The sequence below is a fragment of the Cololabis saira genome, chromosome 17, assembly GCF_033807715.1.
Source record: "Cololabis saira isolate AMF1-May2022 chromosome 17, fColSai1.1, whole genome shotgun sequence".
Classification (NCBI taxonomy): domain Eukaryota; kingdom Metazoa; phylum Chordata; class Actinopteri; order Beloniformes; family Belonidae; genus Cololabis; species Cololabis saira.
In genome coordinates, this window is record NC_084603.1 from 35,053,862 (window position 1) to 35,074,238 (window position 20,377).

General features: G+C 41.3%; 3 protein-coding genes across 3 annotated transcripts; 1 reads left to right on the plus strand and 2 right to left on the minus strand.

Annotated features, from left to right (window-relative positions):
* The first annotated feature begins 405 nt into the window (after positions 1 to 405).
* On the plus strand, positions 406 to 1,644 carry LOC133463566 (G-protein coupled receptor 4-like). Its single transcript, XM_061745161.1, has 3 exons — positions 406 to 582; positions 855 to 1,030; positions 1,134 to 1,644. Exons 1-3 carry the CDS (start codon positions 406 to 408, stop codon positions 1,642 to 1,644), a joined length of 864 nt encoding a protein of 287 aa, XP_061601145.1.
* Positions 1,645 to 8,498: 6,854 nt separating this feature from the next.
* LOC133463814 (kelch repeat and BTB domain-containing protein 11-like) lies at positions 8,499 to 11,461 on the minus strand. The gene is made up of 2 exons (XM_061745538.1): positions 10,730 to 11,461; positions 8,499 to 9,217 (listed from the first exon to the last, which is right to left on the minus strand). Exons 1-2 carry the CDS (start codon positions 11,306 to 11,308, stop codon positions 8,576 to 8,578), a joined length of 1,221 nt encoding a protein of 406 aa, XP_061601522.1. The 5' UTR covers positions 11,309 to 11,461; the 3' UTR covers positions 8,499 to 8,575.
* A 5,208-nt stretch (positions 11,462 to 16,669) lies between these two features.
* LOC133463567 (ovarian cancer G-protein coupled receptor 1-like) lies at positions 16,670 to 20,088 on the minus strand. Its single transcript, XM_061745162.1, has 3 exons — positions 19,897 to 20,088; positions 17,634 to 17,812; positions 16,670 to 17,550 (listed from the first exon to the last, which is right to left on the minus strand). The coding sequence occupies exons 1-3, from the start codon at positions 20,086 to 20,088 to the stop codon at positions 17,010 to 17,012; spliced, it is 912 nt and encodes a 303-aa protein (XP_061601146.1). The 3' UTR covers positions 16,670 to 17,009.
* Positions 20,089 to 20,377: the final 289 nt, after the last annotated feature.

Below are 20,377 nucleotides of genomic sequence, written 5' to 3' on the forward strand. Positions count from 1 at the left end.
TGGAAACGAAAACTCAGTTCAGGATTAGACTCAGAGTTTGTTGAACCTGCTTTGTGAAACGGACCCCTGGTCCCAACCTGGATAAACAGGGAGGATCGTGTCAGGAAGGGCATCCACAAAAAAAACTGTGTCAAATCAGTATGAAGGACAGGCTTTTGTGACCCTAAAAACCAGAGGGCCTCATTTGTTTTTAATGTATAAGAGCAAATGAAGTATCAGTGTAAACATGAATCTTACAAGCAGAGTCTGGTTATAAACAATGTAAGAGAGATATTTTGAATCCTTTATCATGATCAGAATTAATTGCCAAGTTCAGCATGTTTACACATTTGAGGAAATGAATGCCAACATTTGCTTGTCATAAACTAATCTCTTTTTTTTTAAAAACCCTTTTCAAACAGAGACATGGATTGGTTCTACTTAGATGACATCTCAATAGGACAAACAGACGATAACAGCAACAGCACTGACATTAATGGACATGACGACAGCTTCCACGTCTTCATGGACGTGGCGCAATGGCTCATCATTTGCATCGGCTTTAACTTGACTCTCATAGTCATCTGCGCACTTTATTCTCTGGTCTGTACTTTCATTCATTTATCTGTTACCAGATTTATTTGACCTAAAATACATGTATATTACAGTCCTTTTTCACACCTGCAGATGTGTTGGCCTGTTATGATATAATAACAAGATCATCATTATGAAGTGTGACATCATTGCTGCATGAGATTCTATGATTAATAGATGAGTTTTTATGGAAACATTTTTAAGGAGCAATGTACCACATTTAGGGGGTTCAGCACAAGTTGGAAGGTGGATTATTAACTTTTACCATGATTTTCTTGCAGATTAAAAGTGATCACACAGCTCCAGTCTACATCATCAACCTTCTTATTTCTGATCTGATTCAGTTCTGCTGCTTGACAGCAAGTATGGCTGGCGGGGCCTGGAATATTGTAACGCATATCTATTTTTACGCTATCATGGCCAGTGTTGGATTCATGGTTTGCATCTCCTTGGAAAGGTAACTGTCTGCATATCCATGATTGATTCAACTCCTGTGCATAACTGATTATAAATGTGATAACTCTACAAGACAACTTGTACATGTCTGCTTTTCATTAAAGATATCTCGTCATCGCGCAGCCGTTGTGGTACAGATTCAGACGGAATATAAAGATGCCCCTGGTGGTCTGTGGTGTCGTCTGGATCCTTCCTCTTGTTTATGTCGTCCCTGTTACTTTGAGTGTTGACAAAAACGTCATCCGTGATATTGTAGCCATCTTTCTCCTCCTCCCCCTCCCTCTGTTCATATTCTTCCTGGTTGGGACCCTAAGAGTCCTGTCTGCAGCCTGCAGTGTCCCCGCTGATGAAAAACGACGAATTGTGGCGATTTTGGTTGTCATGTTGCTCATTTACACACTGTTGTTTCTACCCACTATCATTTTGTACCTGGGAGATAAATCCAGAAAAGACCATATTTTTGGCAATATAACTTTCATTTTTATTAATATTAGTCCTCTATCAGACTTAACTATGTACATTTTCATTAGAAAGGGTGCCATAGACAAGCTTTTGGCCTCACTGTGTTGTTGTAAAGTGGTGAAAAGTCTGCAAACGAATAGCCCGTCAGTTTAATGTAGCCAAACTGTTAAGCCTTTTCGATTATTATCATACTTCAAAAGAGAGCAATACGATACATTCATAAGGCTGGATATCGAGATCACACTAACTCACTATTCTTACAGGATAAAGTAATAAAACTCATGGATTTAGTGGCATTTCAATCTGCACAAGTAATGCTTAAAGGGATTGTGACATGAAAAACACATTTTTCTTGATTTTTTGTGTTTTGTTGGGTGTCTTGACATCAATTACACCCAAAAAACAACAAACTTTTAACATTCAGTGTATTGTGTGCTTTCTGGGATTTTCCGCATAACTATGCAAAAACGGCGCATCTGGTTTAGTGGCGGATCGTTACGTAACGATCCGCTAAATCACCGCCCCCTCCACCCAGCTCCCTGTCTCCTCTCCTCTCCAGCGCACCATAAAGGCTGATTTATGGTTCCGCGTTACACCGACGCAGAGCCTACGGGGTAGGGTTACGCGGCGACGCGCACCATACGCTGAACCCTACGGCGTAGGCTCTGCGTCGATTTAACGCGGAACCATAAATGAGGCTTAACACGGAGCTGTTAGAGCCTCTTTTGTTCTAATCACCGGAGGAAAACTGCTAAGAAGACCCGCGGCCACTGACTGGACTTAAGATAAGGGGACAGTGCTGCTTGCATGCCTTTATTTTTATGATTGTTTGCTGTGGTTCGCCCTCCTGCTTTTCCGTGCATGCTTCGCCTGTCGCTCCCGGCTTAACTCTCCGACGCCGCTGTGAGCATATGGCTGGAGGAGGAGGTTGGGAGGAGGAGCGGAGCAATGATTGACAGGAAAGGGGGGAAAGGAAGCATTTTTCACGGCGCAAAAAAACACTGTAATAAAAAGCCAGGAAAAGAGTACTAGAGTGAAGTTTTTCTTGTTACACTCTTTTAGACACATTTGAGGGATGTTGGCCAAGACTTTTAATAGTGTTAAAAGCATGTTAAAAATGATGTCACAATACCTTTAAAGCAAAAAAATCATTCGCTACCAGATACCATTCAGAAATTATTCATTGGGAGGGAAGGGGGTTATAATTTAAGGGGTAACCTAAACTTCAGATCTTTATTTGTGCATACAACAAAAATACGTTTTTGTGTATCAGTTTGTGGAATTAAACTGTGGAATGGTTTGAATTTGGAGTTAAAAGAATGTACACACATAAAACAATTTAAGAAGAAATATAAAGAAATGGTTTATTTGAGGTATAAAAGTGAAGACTGTTGAAAGATCAGCAGTTGTGTGTGTTCTGCTATTTTGTCATTTTGTCTTTGTATGTTTATATACTTAGATATACGTTTATATATATATATTTATATCATAGTTATATTATATTTATATCATAGTTATATTATAAATATGATAGAGCTTACATCTTGTATTAAACAGGTTATTTTTGTAAAAATGATATATATTTATTTATACAAATTAGTGTATAGTATAAAAAATAAATACAGACATGTAATTTATGTTTAGTTGTGGAAAAGGGGTGGGACTAAATAAGTTTATACTTCCTCCCACTCCTTTAATGACATGTAACTTGAAATATGTTTTGATGTTGTTTTTTTTCTTTATGTGGTGGAATGCCCACCTGTATTTGTTTTCTTATCTTTTTTCTTGTTTTTTTTACATATTCGAAATAAACGAAAACGAACGAATATTAGAGGAATACCTTTGTACAAATCAAACTCCAGTGGGCAGGCCCTACATAGTAAGGGAGATGGGTAGTGTGTGAGAAAAAACAGGAATCACACAGGATGGAAACCAGAAAGAGCTAACTCATGTTTATAAAAAAACAAAAGAGAAGGAGCTACATCTGCATGAGGGGACACCGCTGCGTACACTCACTGGCCACTGTCCAGCTGGTCGCTAACGCAAATTTCTAATCAGCTAATCACATGGCAGCAACTCAATGCATGTAGGCACGTAGAAATAGTCAAGAGAATCTGCTGCAGTTCAAACCGAGCTTCAGAATGGGGAAGAAAGGTGATTTAAGTGACCTGGTTGTTGGTGCCAGACGGGTTGGTCTGAGTATTTCAGGAATTGCTCAATATGGACCAAACTCTCTGAGGAATTTTTCCAGCAACTTGTTGAATCTATGCCGTGAAGGATTAAAGTGGACCTATTATGGCATCTAAACCCTATTTTAAACAGGCCTTGAATGTCTTAAAAACAAGATTTTGATTGTTTTTGCTAAATAAATTAGAAATTCAGCCTCTGAGCCATCTTTATCTTCCCATTCTCTAACCTCATTATCTATGCAGGATTCTGAGTGGGTGGGGCTATGATAATGAGGCTCTGTGCTGATTGGCTGCCTGAATGACGCGATACACCGCTACGAAAAAATGGAGGAAGCTCCGGCCGGCTTACCGAGTTACCGTGTCCTAACATCGACACGGTGTTAAATAACTGCATGCGACGCGAGCGAGCGTCAGCAACAAAATCAATTCTATTGCTTTATTTTCTATTGGACTGTCCTAACTGGTCGCAGCGCGCCGTTTTGAGCTGGCCGTTTCCTGCCTATCGCGTTGAAAGCCGGTTGAAAGCGCTGTAGGAAACAGTCATGGATGAGGAACGGCTGATCCAGTTAGTTGTAATGAGAAGTTATCTCTCCCTCCTCATTTCACTACAAAAACCTCAATAAAGTGGCAGCTGCTGGAGGGAGATGGACAGAGAGCGTCCCATGTCACGCAGTGCTACGATAGTCGGACGCTGTTGCAGTTACACGGTTTTATAGTTGTGGGCGTGGTTTGCATTTTGGTTACGTAACGAAAATGCGCAAATCTGTAGATCCGTAGATCCACATCACACTGGACGGCTCATCCGGGCGGCTGTACAGCCATGTTTCGTCTGTTACATTTTCTGTTATTAACATGTTTTTTTAATTATCAATCTATTTTTACAATAATTGTATTCTAGGGTACCTATTATTTTTGTCTCTTTTACCCTTTCTGTTACTCTGCTGGCGAAAATTGTTTTCTCTCCCAGAACTAATAAAGTATTTTGTTTTAGAATTTGTAGAAAGATGCTGTTCATGCAGAATAATAATGAGAACCGAGCTGAAGAGCAGAGAAAAGTAATGTTGAAAAATGATTCATCAGACATCGAGAACTGAACTGTAGAGGTCTGAAATGATTGCTTCTATTTGATTTTGAAGGTTGAATCAAAATGAATGGTGTTCTTGTCACAATGTGATTGTAAAATCTTAATTTTCACTTCTGACTGAACGTAGTCTGACACTTATTTCCAGTGAAGCCGAGCAGATGTTTGCTTCTTGCGTGCTAAACCGGGCCACGACACCGGCTGGCTTGATGCTGCTGTTTCAGTTCTGCAGCTCTGGGACTCAAGCGTCATCCTAATGCCAGTGGGCTAAGATTTATTATTCCAGATGAGAGAAGGACCACTCTTGGCTTTTAAGTACCTTTCTCGTGAGCCGCGACCCTGCTTCCTCCAGTTATTCATCAAGATAAGTGGCCCCAGTAAGTTGATGAAATCACCAGCCACGCCCAATATCAGCAACTATCTACTCATGATCAAGACTTTTGCTGGTTGCCTGGAAACATGATTAAAGAGCAAGAAAACACTCCTTGTGGTCTTTTATTTCATTAGCTTGAACAGTCTTCATGAAGCAAATCCAGCTGTTATGAAAGCATGCTATCTTCTTAAATATTTTTCCTGAACTACAAAGGGAATTTCAACCATTTAGACTTTATATGCAGGTTATAATTTGTTTAAGTGTCTCAGCTCAATGAATCGAAACAAATTCTTCAATGATTAGATAATTGATGAGGGATTACTTTAAAGGATTAAACCCTTAAAATCAGGTAATCTGATGAAATATTGTTTATATTCCAACAGGTCTTGCTGACAGCTGAGGCTTAATTTTGAGCTGGAAACTGAGGTCCTTTTGATTTGCATCTACATCTACTCCATACAATCCATGAGGTTCCAAATCCAAGAGCCGACAGGTGAACTCCAAAGAAAACCAGATTAAATGAATCCACAGCTGGGTTAATCCTTCCATCTCCGCAATTCAAATATCCATTCTGTCGAAAAATGTCCCTTGGAGTCCTCTAGGTGCTGTCCAAAGTCTTCTTCAAAGTTTGAGAACTAACAATCTCCAGCTGGGTTGGACCTGTTTTTACAAACGTCTGTACTTTTAGTTGCATTTACTCACATGTCTTCATCCTTTACTTCTCAGCTGAGAGGAGATCTGGACATTCAGCGCTCTGTTTCAACATTCTTTACACTTTTTAACAAATTTTACAAAAGTATTACATACAAATGAACAATCCATTGTTACAATCGCAGTAATGTTACATTAATACAATCACATGTGTAAAAAAAAGGCATATCACAACCCAAGCGTGCCCATCTTTTTCGTTTTATCTTTAAAATTTAAATCACATTCATAATTATTTAATATTTCAATAATTCTACAATTGAATATAAAATCAAACACTGATCAATGTTATCAGTCCTCTTTCTTACGGTTCATGTAGTAAGCCATCCAAGTCCTTTTTGAAGAGCTCCATAAGTGATGTCATAGATGTGCACGTCACATCACATATAATCACGTGACCTCATATCTTCAACTGTCGTGTGTTTTGATCCAGGGATGTCACAGATTATAGCCAGTCTATAGGGCCACATACAGAGCCGGCCCAAGGCATAAGCAAACTAAACGGCTGCTTAGGGCCCCGTGACCACTAGGGGGCCTCCAAGAGTTAAAAAAATTAAATAAATAAATAAATAAAATGTTATGTGTGAGTGATGATTCATACATTATCAAAGGTATGTTACTTTACCAAAACAATAATTAATATTATGACATAAACAATATTATGTTAACAGACTAGAGTAGTCTACTCTAGTCTAGTATTCTTATAGGGAGAACATATTGACGAGGTTCTGTTTATCTAAGTTGAGTGATTTTAATTATAGTTCTAGTTTATGTAGTAATTTGTTGTTAGGATTATTTTTATTTGTGTTAGGATTTTATGAAATTGTTTAAAGGTTTGAAGGGTTTTCTTATAAGATTCTGCACTGGTGGTTTTTCTCTATTTGCAGGGTCACCCTGTGACTAGGCTGTTAAATAGTGTTTCTTTAGGTGAAGAAAATGAAGAGAATCATATGTTTGAACACTGAAGGGTCTCATCCGTTATCTGGGTTGACATCTTAAGTAGGAAGCAATAAATAGGGACATACGGCTGAAGGATATGTTTGGCAGATGGGGTTCACGTACAAAGAACACCTCCCTTTTTAGCAGAGGTGTATAATCCAGGTGCCATAAAGTAAAAATCCAGTCCAGCAGTCACAAAACAGGCTGATCCAGAAACATGGCAGCATTTTTACTTTATGGCACCTGGATTATACAACTCTTGAATGTGCTTTAATGTTGTTGTTTTTTTTTTTTTACAAAATCAAAAATAGTTTTGAATCTATCTTAAATTAAGACCAATTTTGAAATGGCTTCAGTCTCAAAGCACCATTAGTCAAATAATGTTCTTTACATTAAGCTGATATTTGCTCATTAAAACATATACCTGTGGATCAGCCAGTACATTTAAAACAGGCGTTTTCACTAACAACCTACCATCTACCTGCAGAGGAGCTGGTTTAGTGATTGGTTGGAACAACTGCTGGAAAGGATTTTTACTTTATGGCACCTGGATTATACACCTCTGCTTTTTAGTATAAATACGACTGGATCCATGACCACCATGTGCATTTGGTGCATCATGGTCAAATCATATAAATAACATTGTCACTAAAATGGGAAAAGGAATTGGCATGACCAGAAAGTGTTCTACCTTCATTACTCCTTCAATAATGAAATCAGTTCTGCATTCTCTGGTTCTGTCTCATCTAGAATACTGTCCTGTAATTTGGTCTTCAGCTTCAAAATCCGTTGAGTATGTTATGTGTCTGGTATTGTCTGTTATACAATCAGCCTGTCTGATTATCTTTGTTCTCTCTTAATTATTTTTAAATTGTCTGTATTTTCTTCATTGTTTTTCTGTATTACTCTCAAATGTATGTTTTTATCATTTTAGGTTTGTGCAGCCTGTCTGATTGTTTTTTTTTTTTTTATGTTTTTTTATATGTTTTTGTTGTTTTTTTACTGTATGACTGCACTGTACTGTATTTTTATGTTCAGGACCCCAGGAAGGCTATAGAGGCACATTGGTGTGCTTCTAATGGGGATCCTTAAATAAAAAAAAAAGAAACAAAACCTTTGTGGTTTGAGAAAGGTGTACCTCTGGCTGGAAAACATTGATGAACAGATGAATGAAATCCATAAGAAGTAAACTAAACTTAATGATGAAGCAACACGTGACAGGCACTGATGGAAAAAAGGCAAACACGAGATTGAACTCGTCACTGATGTGAGCTTTTCACGGCGGGGTTGTGCAGGACCAGGGACCTCTGTCCCGGGTCAGAGAGCCTGTCCGGGTTCACGGTAGGAATGGGCGATATTTTACCGTTCACGATATACCGTCAAAAAAATTCCCCAAGGTAAGAATTTGTCATCTCGCGGTAAAAACGATAAATTAAAGGAGGGAAGGAAGGAAGGAAGAACGAAAGAAAGAAAGAAAGAAAGAAAGAAAGAAAGAAAGAAAGAAAGAAAGAAAGAAAGAAAGAAAGAAAGAAAGAAAGAAAGAAAGAAAGAAAGAAAGAAAGAAAGAAAGAAAGAAAGAAAGAAAGAAAGAAAGAAAGAAAGAAAGAAAGAAAGAAAGAAAGAAAGAAAGAAAGGCGTTTTGCAGTACAGGTGTACTAATTTAATTGGTTTTTATTAATTAAATTTAATTGGTGTAGTTTAGTTAGTTTAGGTCTTTTTATCGTAATTTTTATCGTTATGGGGATAAATGCCAGAAATGATGGTGATACATGTTTTAGTCCATACCGCCCATCCCTAGTTGACGGTGAGCACGAAGGGCTCCAGGGCCCCCCTGGCCCCCCCGGGGGCGGGCAGCACCTCGGGCAGGAAGCCCTCGCGCTCCTCGCGCAGCTCGAACTGCAGCACGTGGCTGCGGCTGACGCAGTAGACGCGGTCGCCTAGCAACGCGCAGCGGAACGGCTGCTGGTTCTCCATGGTCAGCGGGAAGCTGGCGCCGCCCAGCCACACCTTCACCACCGTGTTGTACCTGTCCACGCTCACCTCCGCCCGCTCCCGGTCCACGTCGAAGCGGTACACGACGCCGCGGCGCGCCACCATGCCGGCGGCGCGGCGGCGGCTCTCCGTGAACGGACACTCCTCCCAGTCGTCCCTGCGGGGGTCGTAGCGCAGCAGGCGGTAGAAGAGCGACCCCCCGGACACGAACAGGCCCCCCCCGCAGGCGGCGGCCTCGTGGGCCACGGCCAGCGAGCCCTTGGGCAGCGGGGCCACCTGCCGCCAGCGGTCCGCCCGCGGGTCGTAGCGCTCCACGGAGAACAGGCACTCCCCGCCGATGGCGTACAGGTGTCCGTCCAGCGACACCAGCCGCAGCTGGCACCGCGGCTGTGTCAGCGCGCGGGCGCGGCTCCACGCGCCCGTCAGCGGGTTGAAGCAGAACACCTGCAGAAAAACACCATCACCAAACATGACACCAGGGGGAACAGCGATGTTTGACACGACAGCAATACGAACACATAGCCTACAAACGTTTTAGGAGTAAAACTGTGGAACTCATTAGATAACGACCTTAACCCTTGTGTTGTCCTCGGGTCAAAATGACCCAATTTTTCCCAATTCTTCCTCCTTCCCTCCTTTGTACTTTTTTCTTCCTCCCTCCCTTCCTTCTTTTCTCCCTTATGTTCTTCTTTCATTTATCTCCATCTTGTCTCCATTCTTCCTTCTTTCCTCTCTTCTCTCTATTCTTCCTTCCTACTTTTTTCTTCCTCCCTCCCTCCCTTCCTTCCTGTCTCCATCGTTCTTTCTTCTCTTCTTTCCTCCCTTTCCCCCTTCCTTGACCCAAAGACAGCACAAGGTTAAACTAGCAAACTCAATAAAAGCATACAAGATATTATTCAAAGCAAAGGTAGGTACACATGAGCACATTAAGCAAACAAAGAAGAATGTACACATGTATGAGATGAAATGACAACCTAAATTGGTTTTGTCGGTTTCCTTAGCATCTTTTCACTTTCTGTTTTCAGAGCAATGATTATTATTATTATTATTATTATTATTATTATTATTATTATTATTATTATTATTATTATTATTATTATTATTATTATGTAATAAAAATACAGTTATTAGTACTTTAATAACTGAACTATTATTACAGTTATTTAAGCTATTATTATTATTATTATTATTATTATTATTATTATTAGTATTATTATTATTATTATTATTATTATTATTATTAGTAGTAGTAGTAGTAGTAGTAGCCTAGTAGTAGTACAAGGGTGGCCAACCCTGAGAGCCACACTCCTGTATGTTTTAGATGTTACCCTGCTTCAACACACCATGATACAAGTACCTGTGTCATCAACAGAATTGTGCAGACCTTGATGACAAGCTAATTAGGACCATTAATTAGAATCAGGTTTGCTGAAGCAGAGTAACATCTAAAACATGCAGGAGTGTGGCTCTCGAGGACCAGAGTTGGCCACCCCTGTAGTAGTAGTAGTAGTAGTAGTAGTAGGCTAGTTTATTTTGGTCATTTACATTGAAGATATTTGCATATACACATATACACATTTCTCTTTTTTTTAGACCAAAAAGGTATAGGCTGAAGCCTCGTGGCTTATTTTGCCTATCCTTTAAAAAAAAAGCAGACTACAGAAAAGGAAATATTATTATTATTATTGTTATATTATTATTATATCATCATCATCGTCATTATTGTTATTATCATTATTATTACTACTATTATTATTATTTTGTGTAGCCTCATGACTTCATTTGTTCTTTTATTCTATTCTGCTAAAAGGTGGGCAAGATAAGCTTTATGCTTCAAGCCCAGACCTTTTCGGTCAAAATATCACAATGTTGACCAGGGCAAAACCTGTGTTATCTTGTTTGTAGATTTTCATGTTTGTGATTGACAGAAATAAATATGAACTAACTATAACTAACCTGGTCGGAGGCGCGCGAGCTGCCGTCCGGCTGCGTGGTGACGCCTCCGGCCACGAACAGGTAGTTGTAGAGGGTGGCCATGCCGGAGCCCCGGGCCGGGACCCCCGCCGGCAGCTGGGTGAGCGGCTCCCAGCGCGGCGGGTCCGGCCGGAGCTGGAGGACGCGCCGCGCGTCCTGCGCCCCGTCCTGCGCCCGGGCGTCCCCGTGGCCCCGGCCGCGCTCCTGCTCCTCCCAGGTCTCCGCCACCGCCAGCACCTCCCTGCCCTCCATCCTCCGCGCCAGGATCAGCTCCCGCTCCCCCGCCGTCAGCCGGCCGTACACGGCGGGGTTGCGCAGCACCTGCAGGAAGTGTGCGCTCATGTACCCGTACAGCCGCTCCTTCTCCGCGTCCGCGCCGTCCCGCTTGGCTCTGGCCAGGAGTTCGTAGCAGTTCTCCGCGCTGATGTCCTGCTCCGCGGGGCCGGAGGGGGGCTGCGCTCCGGCGGACATGTCTGCAGCGGCTCCACGGTGATCTGATCCAGCGATCACGGTTGACGCCCTTTTTTCCTTTATTCTGTTTGGCGCTTTGGTTTCTGCCATCCCCCTGCACCCTCACGGGAGCGTCTCCCCCGGTTCCTCCATCCTCCTCCGCCGCTCAGCCGGGTCGCGGGGGCTGCTGTGGTCCTGATGCTGTGGAGGTTTGTAGGCACAAAGACGGTCGGTGACCGCAGGGCTACTCCTGCTCACTCCTCCTCCTCCTCCTCCTGCATACACCTCATCCTCAGTACTGGAGTTAAGGGGGGATGAGGGGGGGTGGCATCCCCCCTCATCCCCCCTGAAATAAAAACGGTCAAAATCATCCCCCCTTTAAAACTGCCATCCCCCCTTTCCATCCCTTATGTCATTTCATCAATGAATGTGGTTTTACTGCTATTTCAACATTTAGAGTCATCACCAGAAAAATAACTTATTTGACAATTTTAATCTGTTTCAAGTACATTTTCACTATAAATTATTATCACTGCTTGATTTCTGATCTTTGTTGAGATTTCTGTTGGATCTCTTCGGGCAATGCTCGCGTCATGCATGAAGTAGATATCCTGCATTACGTGGCAAAAACGTGGTTATTTGGTGAGCAGTGGCGGAGCGTGGGTCTCAGCACAGAGGGGGCGGAGCATTCTCAATGGGCCCTTATGATAATTATTCTACCATTCAATAACTTAAGGATAACGGACACCTCATCCTACCCAGCAAACAACACAAATGCTCACGTTTACTGAGCAAAGCAAGCCTAGGTGCCCCCGAAAGCCAAGGAAAGCCACACACACACACACACACACACACACACACACACACACACACACACACACACACACACACACACACACACACACACACACACACACACACACACACACACACACACACACACACACACACGCACTCTAAGAACACACACATAGACACACATAAGATTTTCATAGTCAATACAAAGAGGTGTGTCTTATTGTTCTCTGGAGCCACTGAAGGTGATCTACATGCTAATAAAAAATAAGTAATAACACTGCTAAGACAATGGTTTTTGTCATTCAGCATGTAATTCATTGATAGTCCCTTAGTGAGGAGGCGTCTCCCAGTTAATGTCCAACCTAAGACCAACTTCAACTCTGCATGCCTCTTCTCTCATCTGTCTTCTCCATCCATCACAGCAGTTTAACACACGAAGGGGATGGCAGACTAAAGGAAGAAGTCGGAAAAACAATTATTTTTGCGGAAAAATGAATGACATTTTTTCATTTTCTAGCATTTTATCATTCAATCCCAGATGGAAGTACAAAGTCACTGAACAAGAAATGTGGAGGGTAAAAAAAAGGATATATTTTAAATAAAAGTTTTAGTGCGGATCAAACTCTGAAAAGGCAGGCTAGCATGTAGCACAGGTGTTAAAAAAAGAAAAAAAATGTCATGATCCTGCACAGAACAAAGGAAAAGGGAGTAATGCAGTGGGAATGTGGCCCCCACTGCAGCACACTGCACTTGATAGCATCACTGTAGCACCATGCTGTACTGCAGGACCTCCCTGCATCCCATCCTCACTGTAGCCCAGCAGTCAGCTGCAGCTCCTGGAAACCCAACTCCCACACTTAAACACCTTTCGCTGGCCTAAAATCCTCACGGCATCGACAGGATGTCGGAAGAGGGAAAGCTGCAGGGAGGTTGTACATGTTTTCATACGAGAGCTCTGTATGTGTCATGTTTTGCTGCATGGCTGAGGACCAACTGATACATTTATCTGCCTCTATGATGAACCAAGAAAAGAACTGATTATATTCATACCTTTAAAGTGACTAGTTGGACGATCTCTCTGTGATATTTTAACCAAAACAAGGCTCAGACATTTTATGGAGACCATTCTTGCTCAACTTGTAAAATAAAAGGACAGAATATGTTTCTTAATAGACCAGTATCTATTTTAACAAGGTTTTTCTTAATTATACATGCTTTTTTTTAATTAATTAAATCTGGCCAAGCATTTTTTTAATACATCGTTTTAACCACGTTTGATTCATAATTAAACAGTATTAGAGTAGCTCAAAGAAAGTCATCATCCAGAAACAGTATTTATTACCAATAATAAGCATTGATGCAGATTAGGGAGTAGGTTCTTTTCTCGACTGATTCCTGTAAGGACGATGATTTACATAGTTTGTCCTTAAATATAAAACTTCAGATACCGCCAAGTCCAGAGACATCAACGCCACCTCCAGTCAAGGTTGTGAAAGATTTGTGTTGCTGTCCTCGATAAAGGGTTCACTTGTCCATGTGGTGATATCAGACTACGGAGGTTCAGCACTTTTGCAGTGACACATAAGACACAAGAGATGACAGCTAAGACTTACCGTAACCCTTAACATGCTGCACTTCCTCCTCTCCTTGATTCCTTAAATAATTTAATCACATTAAACAGTGTAGAAGGAGAAATATGCAAATGTTTACCATAACGGAATGTCATTGAAGCGTTTTCATTGGAGAAAAATTATGGAATCAGGAATCAAAGAGATCTCAATCCTCTTCCTCTTTCAGCTTTTCCTTTCAGGGAATGCAGAGACATTAGGAAATGTAATAATATTTATGTGGTTTTGTGGTTTCTGACTGACATTTAACACTGACTTTCAAGAGGAACTTAGTTAACCACAAATTCTCTCTTCATGGACATAACTTTACGAAGAAAGTGCTTAATTTCTTTTTAAACTCTTGCAAAGTAAAATTGCTTGCTGTGGTGGTTTTAATTGTGCTTTAACGAATCATATAACAACCCAATGATGTAGAAGAAAATGTTAACAAACTGTAGTACAGTAAGCCCTGGAGGAAGTGAGGGGTGGAGCGGCTGGGACAGGTGACCACAAACAGGAAGCCCGAACAAGATTGAACGTCAGCGCTTCTCTCCACTAGATGCATATTTCCTCGATCTTTCCTCATCAAAGTGTCTCCGTTTGAGGTTATTCAGGTCATTAGCTGCTTTTTGGCATTTTTAATCAGCTGCTCAGACATGCAAACAACTTTCAGTTTTCATGGCAACTCTTTGATACATAACTCACTGCTTTGCCATCTGTGCGACGAGAATAGTCTTTGCTGAATGAAGGGTTAGTTTGTTTGTCAATTAATGTAATTCTAACATGATCAAACCTTTCTTTGAGCAGGAGATGACATCAGAGCATAAGGGAAATCATTTCAACCAGTTCGTCATTTTCAATGTTCATTTCAAGCTTAATAGTATAAAGGAATCAGCATTATCTTCCGTATAAATATGTATCATAATATATTTAGTTTGTGTGTCTGTGCTGGTTTTTCTTCTGATGCCCCAGTTTTCTTCCATAGTTCACATGCACATGAAACAAATGATTGAAAAAAAAACTTTATTAAAACCCAAGGGGAAATTATGTTGTTGCAGCCGCCTTATACTCATAAAAAGAAATACATTTCAAAATACATACAATTTAATATACAGTATTTTAACAATTAAAAAAAAAAGTTAAGATTAGATCAATATAATTTCAATTCAATTCAATTCAATTCCATTCAATTCATTAATTAATTTTGATATATAGCATTTATTACAACAGAAGTTGTCTCTAGGCGCTTTCCAGAGACCCAGAACATGACCCCAGATCAATTATTACATAATATAAACAATGGCAGATAAAAATTCCCCTAGTGGGAGAAAAACTTTAAACATCAGTCTCTATCAGTGCAGAAAAACTCCCCTTTAGGAGGGAAGAAACCTTTAGCAGGACCTGGATCATAAGGGGGGACCCTCCTGCTGGACAGAGCAGGAAAAGAGAAAACAGACAGAGAGAATGAAGAACAGAGAAAGGAGAGACACACACACAATGGCTAACTGGTGCAGTACAGGGATGACTATATGTACAGCAGACACTGTGGTGGTCAGAGGGAGGGGGGGGGGGGGGGGGGACTGCTGGTTGTCAGGATGTTTTCACAAACTATTAAGGAATGGGATGTGTGGAGGAAAAAGGCTTGTTTGAAATCTTCAGAGATCAAAATTAAGCTACTCTAGTCTGATGAGGTCATTAAGCAGCATCGGCAGATAATGCAGGTGAACTGTCAGTAGACAGCGTAGATGACAATTTACAGGCAGCAGTTCGACATGAGCGATCCAGTGGTGCTCCTTGGCCATTACATGTCCAGGATTATACCATCTGTTGTGAGAAAGTACTGCAAACACCCCTGCCCCACATCTGTTGGTCCTTCTAAAGTTTACTAAAACATTGCAGTGCCCAAACTCCATGTGGAGAGGCACAGGAAAATGCAGCCACCCATCTATTCATCTTCTACCGCTTGTCTGCGGTTGGGTCACGGGGGAAGTAGCCTAAGCAAGAAAAGCATGGACTTCCCTCTCCCTGGCCTCTTTGTCAGCTCATCTGGGGGTATCCCAGGGCATTCCCTGGCTGGCTGAGAAATAAAATCCCTCCGGCATGTATCCCCGAGATCTCCCCGTAGTGAGACGTACCCAGAAAGCCTTACCAGGGAGGTCTTAAAGAAGCACCCTAACCAGATGCCCGAGCCACCTCACCTGGCTCCTCTTGATGCAGAGGAGTACTGGCTTTATTCAGCGAGTCCCTCTGGGATGACCGACGCTCTCCCCCTATCTCTAACTGACAGCCCAGATACCCTGTGGAGGAACAAATTTTCTTTTTTGTAACCGCGGTCTTGTTCTTTTGGTCACCAATTACAGCTCATGGCCATACGTGGGGGTCAGAGCGGAGACTGGTTGGTAAATTGAGAGCTCTGTCTTTCGCATAAACAATTCTTTCCTCACTCGTGAACAAAACACTGGGGGACTTAAACTCCTTCAGTTGGGGCAGGACATCATCCCAGATCCTGAGAGGGCCCTCCACCCTTTACCAGCTGAGGACCATGGTCTCGGATGTAAAGGTGCTGATTTTCCTCCCAGCCGCTTCACGTGTGACTTAACAAAAGGGCATCCTTGGCAGAGTTCAACCCTCACTGGATACAAATCCAACTTACTGCCGGCAATGCAGACCAATAAAACATGATACTCATGGCATCTCCTCATCAGCAGGACAAACTTGTCCATTTTACTTCCCTGGGATCCCCACGATGATCAAGTTGAAAGAATAATTGAAACCTCCTTCTTGGTACTTCTACTGCTTCATATCCTCGATCTTTCCTCATCAAAGTGTCTCCATTTGAGGTTATTCAGGTCATTATCTGTTTTTTGGCATTTTTAATCAGCTGCTCAGACATGCAAACAACTTTCAGTTTTCATTGCACCTCTTTGATAAATGTCAAAAAGTCCCAGAAGTGGACCGCGGATGGCTCTGTGGGTTGAGTGGGTGCATCCTATGCAGAGGCTATCACCCTGGTGCAGGCGGAGCAGGTTCAAATCCCATCCTGTTGCTCTCTACTGCATGTTATCCCCCTCTCTCTAACCATTTCCTGTGAAGTAACTTTCAAAATAAAGGTCACTACAGCCACAAAAGTCTTTTTAACAAAAAGCTCCGAGCTACATTAGAAAGTAACAGAATCTACCGATTTTATGTTTTCTTGTGTCTTCATGTATGTGGCTTTAATATCAGGAACAGATATATTTCATTTTCACATAGAAAACCAAAACGACTGAATGTGTAGAAATAGAAATTAAGAAAATAATGAAAAATGTATGTGCAACACTATTTAAGACCGTCATCCTAATTATCAGTAGAACTTATCAAAATGTTTGTTCTGTATGATACAAAAACATGAAAAGCAATGTTAAAACCTAAATGGTTTGGCTACATGAAGGTGTTGTGCTGTCATTGGTTCTGCTGTTCGTTTGAACGTTGTACATTTTACAGCAACACAGTGAGGCTAAAAGCTCGTCTATGGCACTTTTTCTAATGAAAATATACAATGTGCAGTCTGCTAGCGGACTAATAGCAAGAAAAGTGTGCGTCAAGTGGAAATATAAAATATTTTTTCTCAATTCTTCTCTCAGGAACCAGATAGTGGTGGGAAGGAACAGCACAATGTAAATGAGCAGCACAACAACCAGAATGGCCACAATTCGTCGTTTCTCATCTGCAGGGACTCTGCGTGCTAGAGACAGGGCTCTGAGGGTCCCGACCAGGGAAAGCACAAACAAGGGGAGGGGGAGGAGGAGATAGACGGCAAAAATGGTTGCTTCAACCTGAAAGTCAAGTTGAAAATAAACAGGGATGAGATAAATAAGAGGAAGGGTCCAGACTACAACACAAACCACCACAGGTATCTTGATGTTTCGTCTGAATCTGTACCACACTGGCTGAGCGATGACCAAATACCTGTATTTGAAGGCAGAGGAATATATAGTTATGAAATGGTCCTACACAAAAATAGAGGGATACACGGACAAACATAAATTTACCTTTCAAAGGAGACACACACCATGAATCCAACGCTGACCAAGACGCTGTAATAGTACGTATGCATGTTGATGTAATGTAGCTTGCCTGTGCTCTTTTCTGCAGTCGTGCAGCAGAGCTGAATCAGATCTGAGATCAGGAGGTTGATGATGTAGATTGGCACGGTGTGATCCATTGTAATCTGCAGGAAATTGTAGTGACAATAGTAAATAAAACTGTACGGCTGAATTTCTAACTTCCGTGTTGGACCTGCACACTCTCGTCATACAGCTCATGGCTCTCCCGTTCCTCTCCCATTCCTCTCCTGCTGCTACTGACCACCTTTTTTCTTCTCACACATGAACATTTTATGCAAATTTACTTTTTGTGCAATTATCTGTAGCTCTTAATACTAATATTTCCTACTTACTCTTCTTTTACCCCAATGAAGTGCCTTATGTCATGGTCTTTCCTTTCCCTTGTATGGTGCCTTTGAATTGGGTTTTATAAAATAGTATCTGGAATGTTAGATGAAGGTCCTACAAATGCCTTCAAATGAAATTATGGGACGTATAATCAACACGTTGAACTCATAATCAACTTTCTGAACCCATAAGCTACCTCATACTGCGCAATATTCTTTCACTCATTCATGTGCAATATTCTCTCATTCGATCATTTCCATAATGTATATATATTTATGTTTCCTGTTTCTTATTTTGTTTTTTACATAGTCTTTACACTTTTATGGAGCTGCTGCCTAATCTCATTATACCATTATAATGATAATTTAAGCTGCAAGCAGCGATGAACGGGCCCTCGCACGTGCAATTTTCACCAATAAAAGTTAAGGATTCAAAACTAAGTCCGATGACACCATCCATGACTCTTTATGTCAAACCATTCAAAGGTTACGGCAGAAAATAGGATCTATCAAATATCAACCAATCAGAAGAAGGGGCGGGGCTAATTTGCACCAATTAAGGTGAAGGAGTCAAAACCGAGTCCGATGACACCACCCATGACTCTCTATATCAAACCATTCAAAAGTTATGGCAGAATGTAGGAACTATCAAATATGGACCAATCAGATGAAGAGGGGGCGCGCTTTTTGGCGTCTATCGTCGCCACGGTAAAGCTTTTGAATGAGAAAAGTAATGCCCATCGTCGCAGGATCGAGACGCACATTTTGATGTATAACACACCTGGGTGCACGTTACGGTTTGGGCGAAGAAACGGCCGAAGGAATGGCATAAATTGCGGCAAAATTACACGATTAATTCACAATGGCCGACTTCCTGTTCGGTTTCGGCCATGGCGCCAAGAGACTTTTCTTTAATTTGCGACATGATACAGGTGTGTACCGATTTTCGTGCATGTACGTCAAAGCGGATTGTGGGGCTTGAGGCACAACGTTTTTTAGGGGGCGCTGTTGAGCCATTAGGCCACGCCCATTAATATAAACCATTAAATATCAAATTTGTCGCCAGGCCTGACTTGCGTGCAAAATTTGGTGACTTTTGGGGCACGTTTAAGGGGGCAAAAAGGCCCTCATTTCATCGGAAGAAAAATGAGAACAATTCCTACAGATTCTATTCTATTCTATTATTCTATTCTATTCAAATAGCATTTATTATTTGTTTGTTTTGCTGAGAAGTGTGATCCCCTATAGTGGGAACATACTCTCCGGCCCCCCTTTTTAAAAAGAGGCTAGATAAAAAGATAACATTTCTTACTACGTGACACAGCCCTGTGTGTCATCATGTCATTGTCACTCTTGTGGACTCATTATGATCTGGACTTCTTGTCTTAATCGTCTGCATGTAAAGCTTAATGTTGATTCATATCTTTCTGTTTATCAGCCAAAAATACAAGATCATTAAGAGATAGATATTGTAATATCAGACTAGGTGCCGCATCTGCCATGATCACGCTGGGAAAGAGGCAGAGAAGGATACTAGAGGATAAAAAAAAAAGACAGGCTGCCTACAAACCATAAGGAGAAAGAGGAGATTTACATCAATTTCATCCCTAATAGACATTGAGAACCACAGACTTCATTAAACTGAGGCATTGATGTATAAAACAGCAGGTGTAGTTGATGTGGTTGTTGTTAAAAAAAATAGTGACACCATTTAACCTGTCATGATCTCAGTTACCTAATTTAGGGAACCAGAGCGTTTTCAGTATTTTCCAATACGTCTGTGTACTCAAGATTTTAAAAGTGATAAGATATACTTTTTTCACATGTGTATATTACAGATGAGTTATTGAGAAAGTACACACCAGGGAGTAAAGTGCATAGATGGCCATGAAAGTCAGAAGAAATCCAATGCAAACGATGAGCCACCCCACCACATCTGTGGAGACTCTGTTACTGATGACGATATCTAAGATGTCAGTGATGTTATCATAGTCATCATAGTCATAATTGAAGTATTCGTCATCCAGTGGAGTAGTGATGTTGTATTCCTCCATTCCTCTGTAAGAAAAAAGATTTTTCAGAAATAACATCATGGAAAGCAGACTTCGGTGTCAATTTCCTCATATGTTTACACACGCCAAACCTGGCAGAAAAGAGTTGCTGTTCAGCTGTTCATAACAAGGAATTTCATGTTTATTGCGATACTGAACAAGCTCGTGCTGCTGTTGTCCTGGCAACAGCCCATTTGCCCTCTTTACCTGACTTGGCTTGACTCGACTCGTTTTCTTTTATTGTGTTAACAATTGAATCACTATGCTCAATACGGCCCCCAAGACTTCCAGT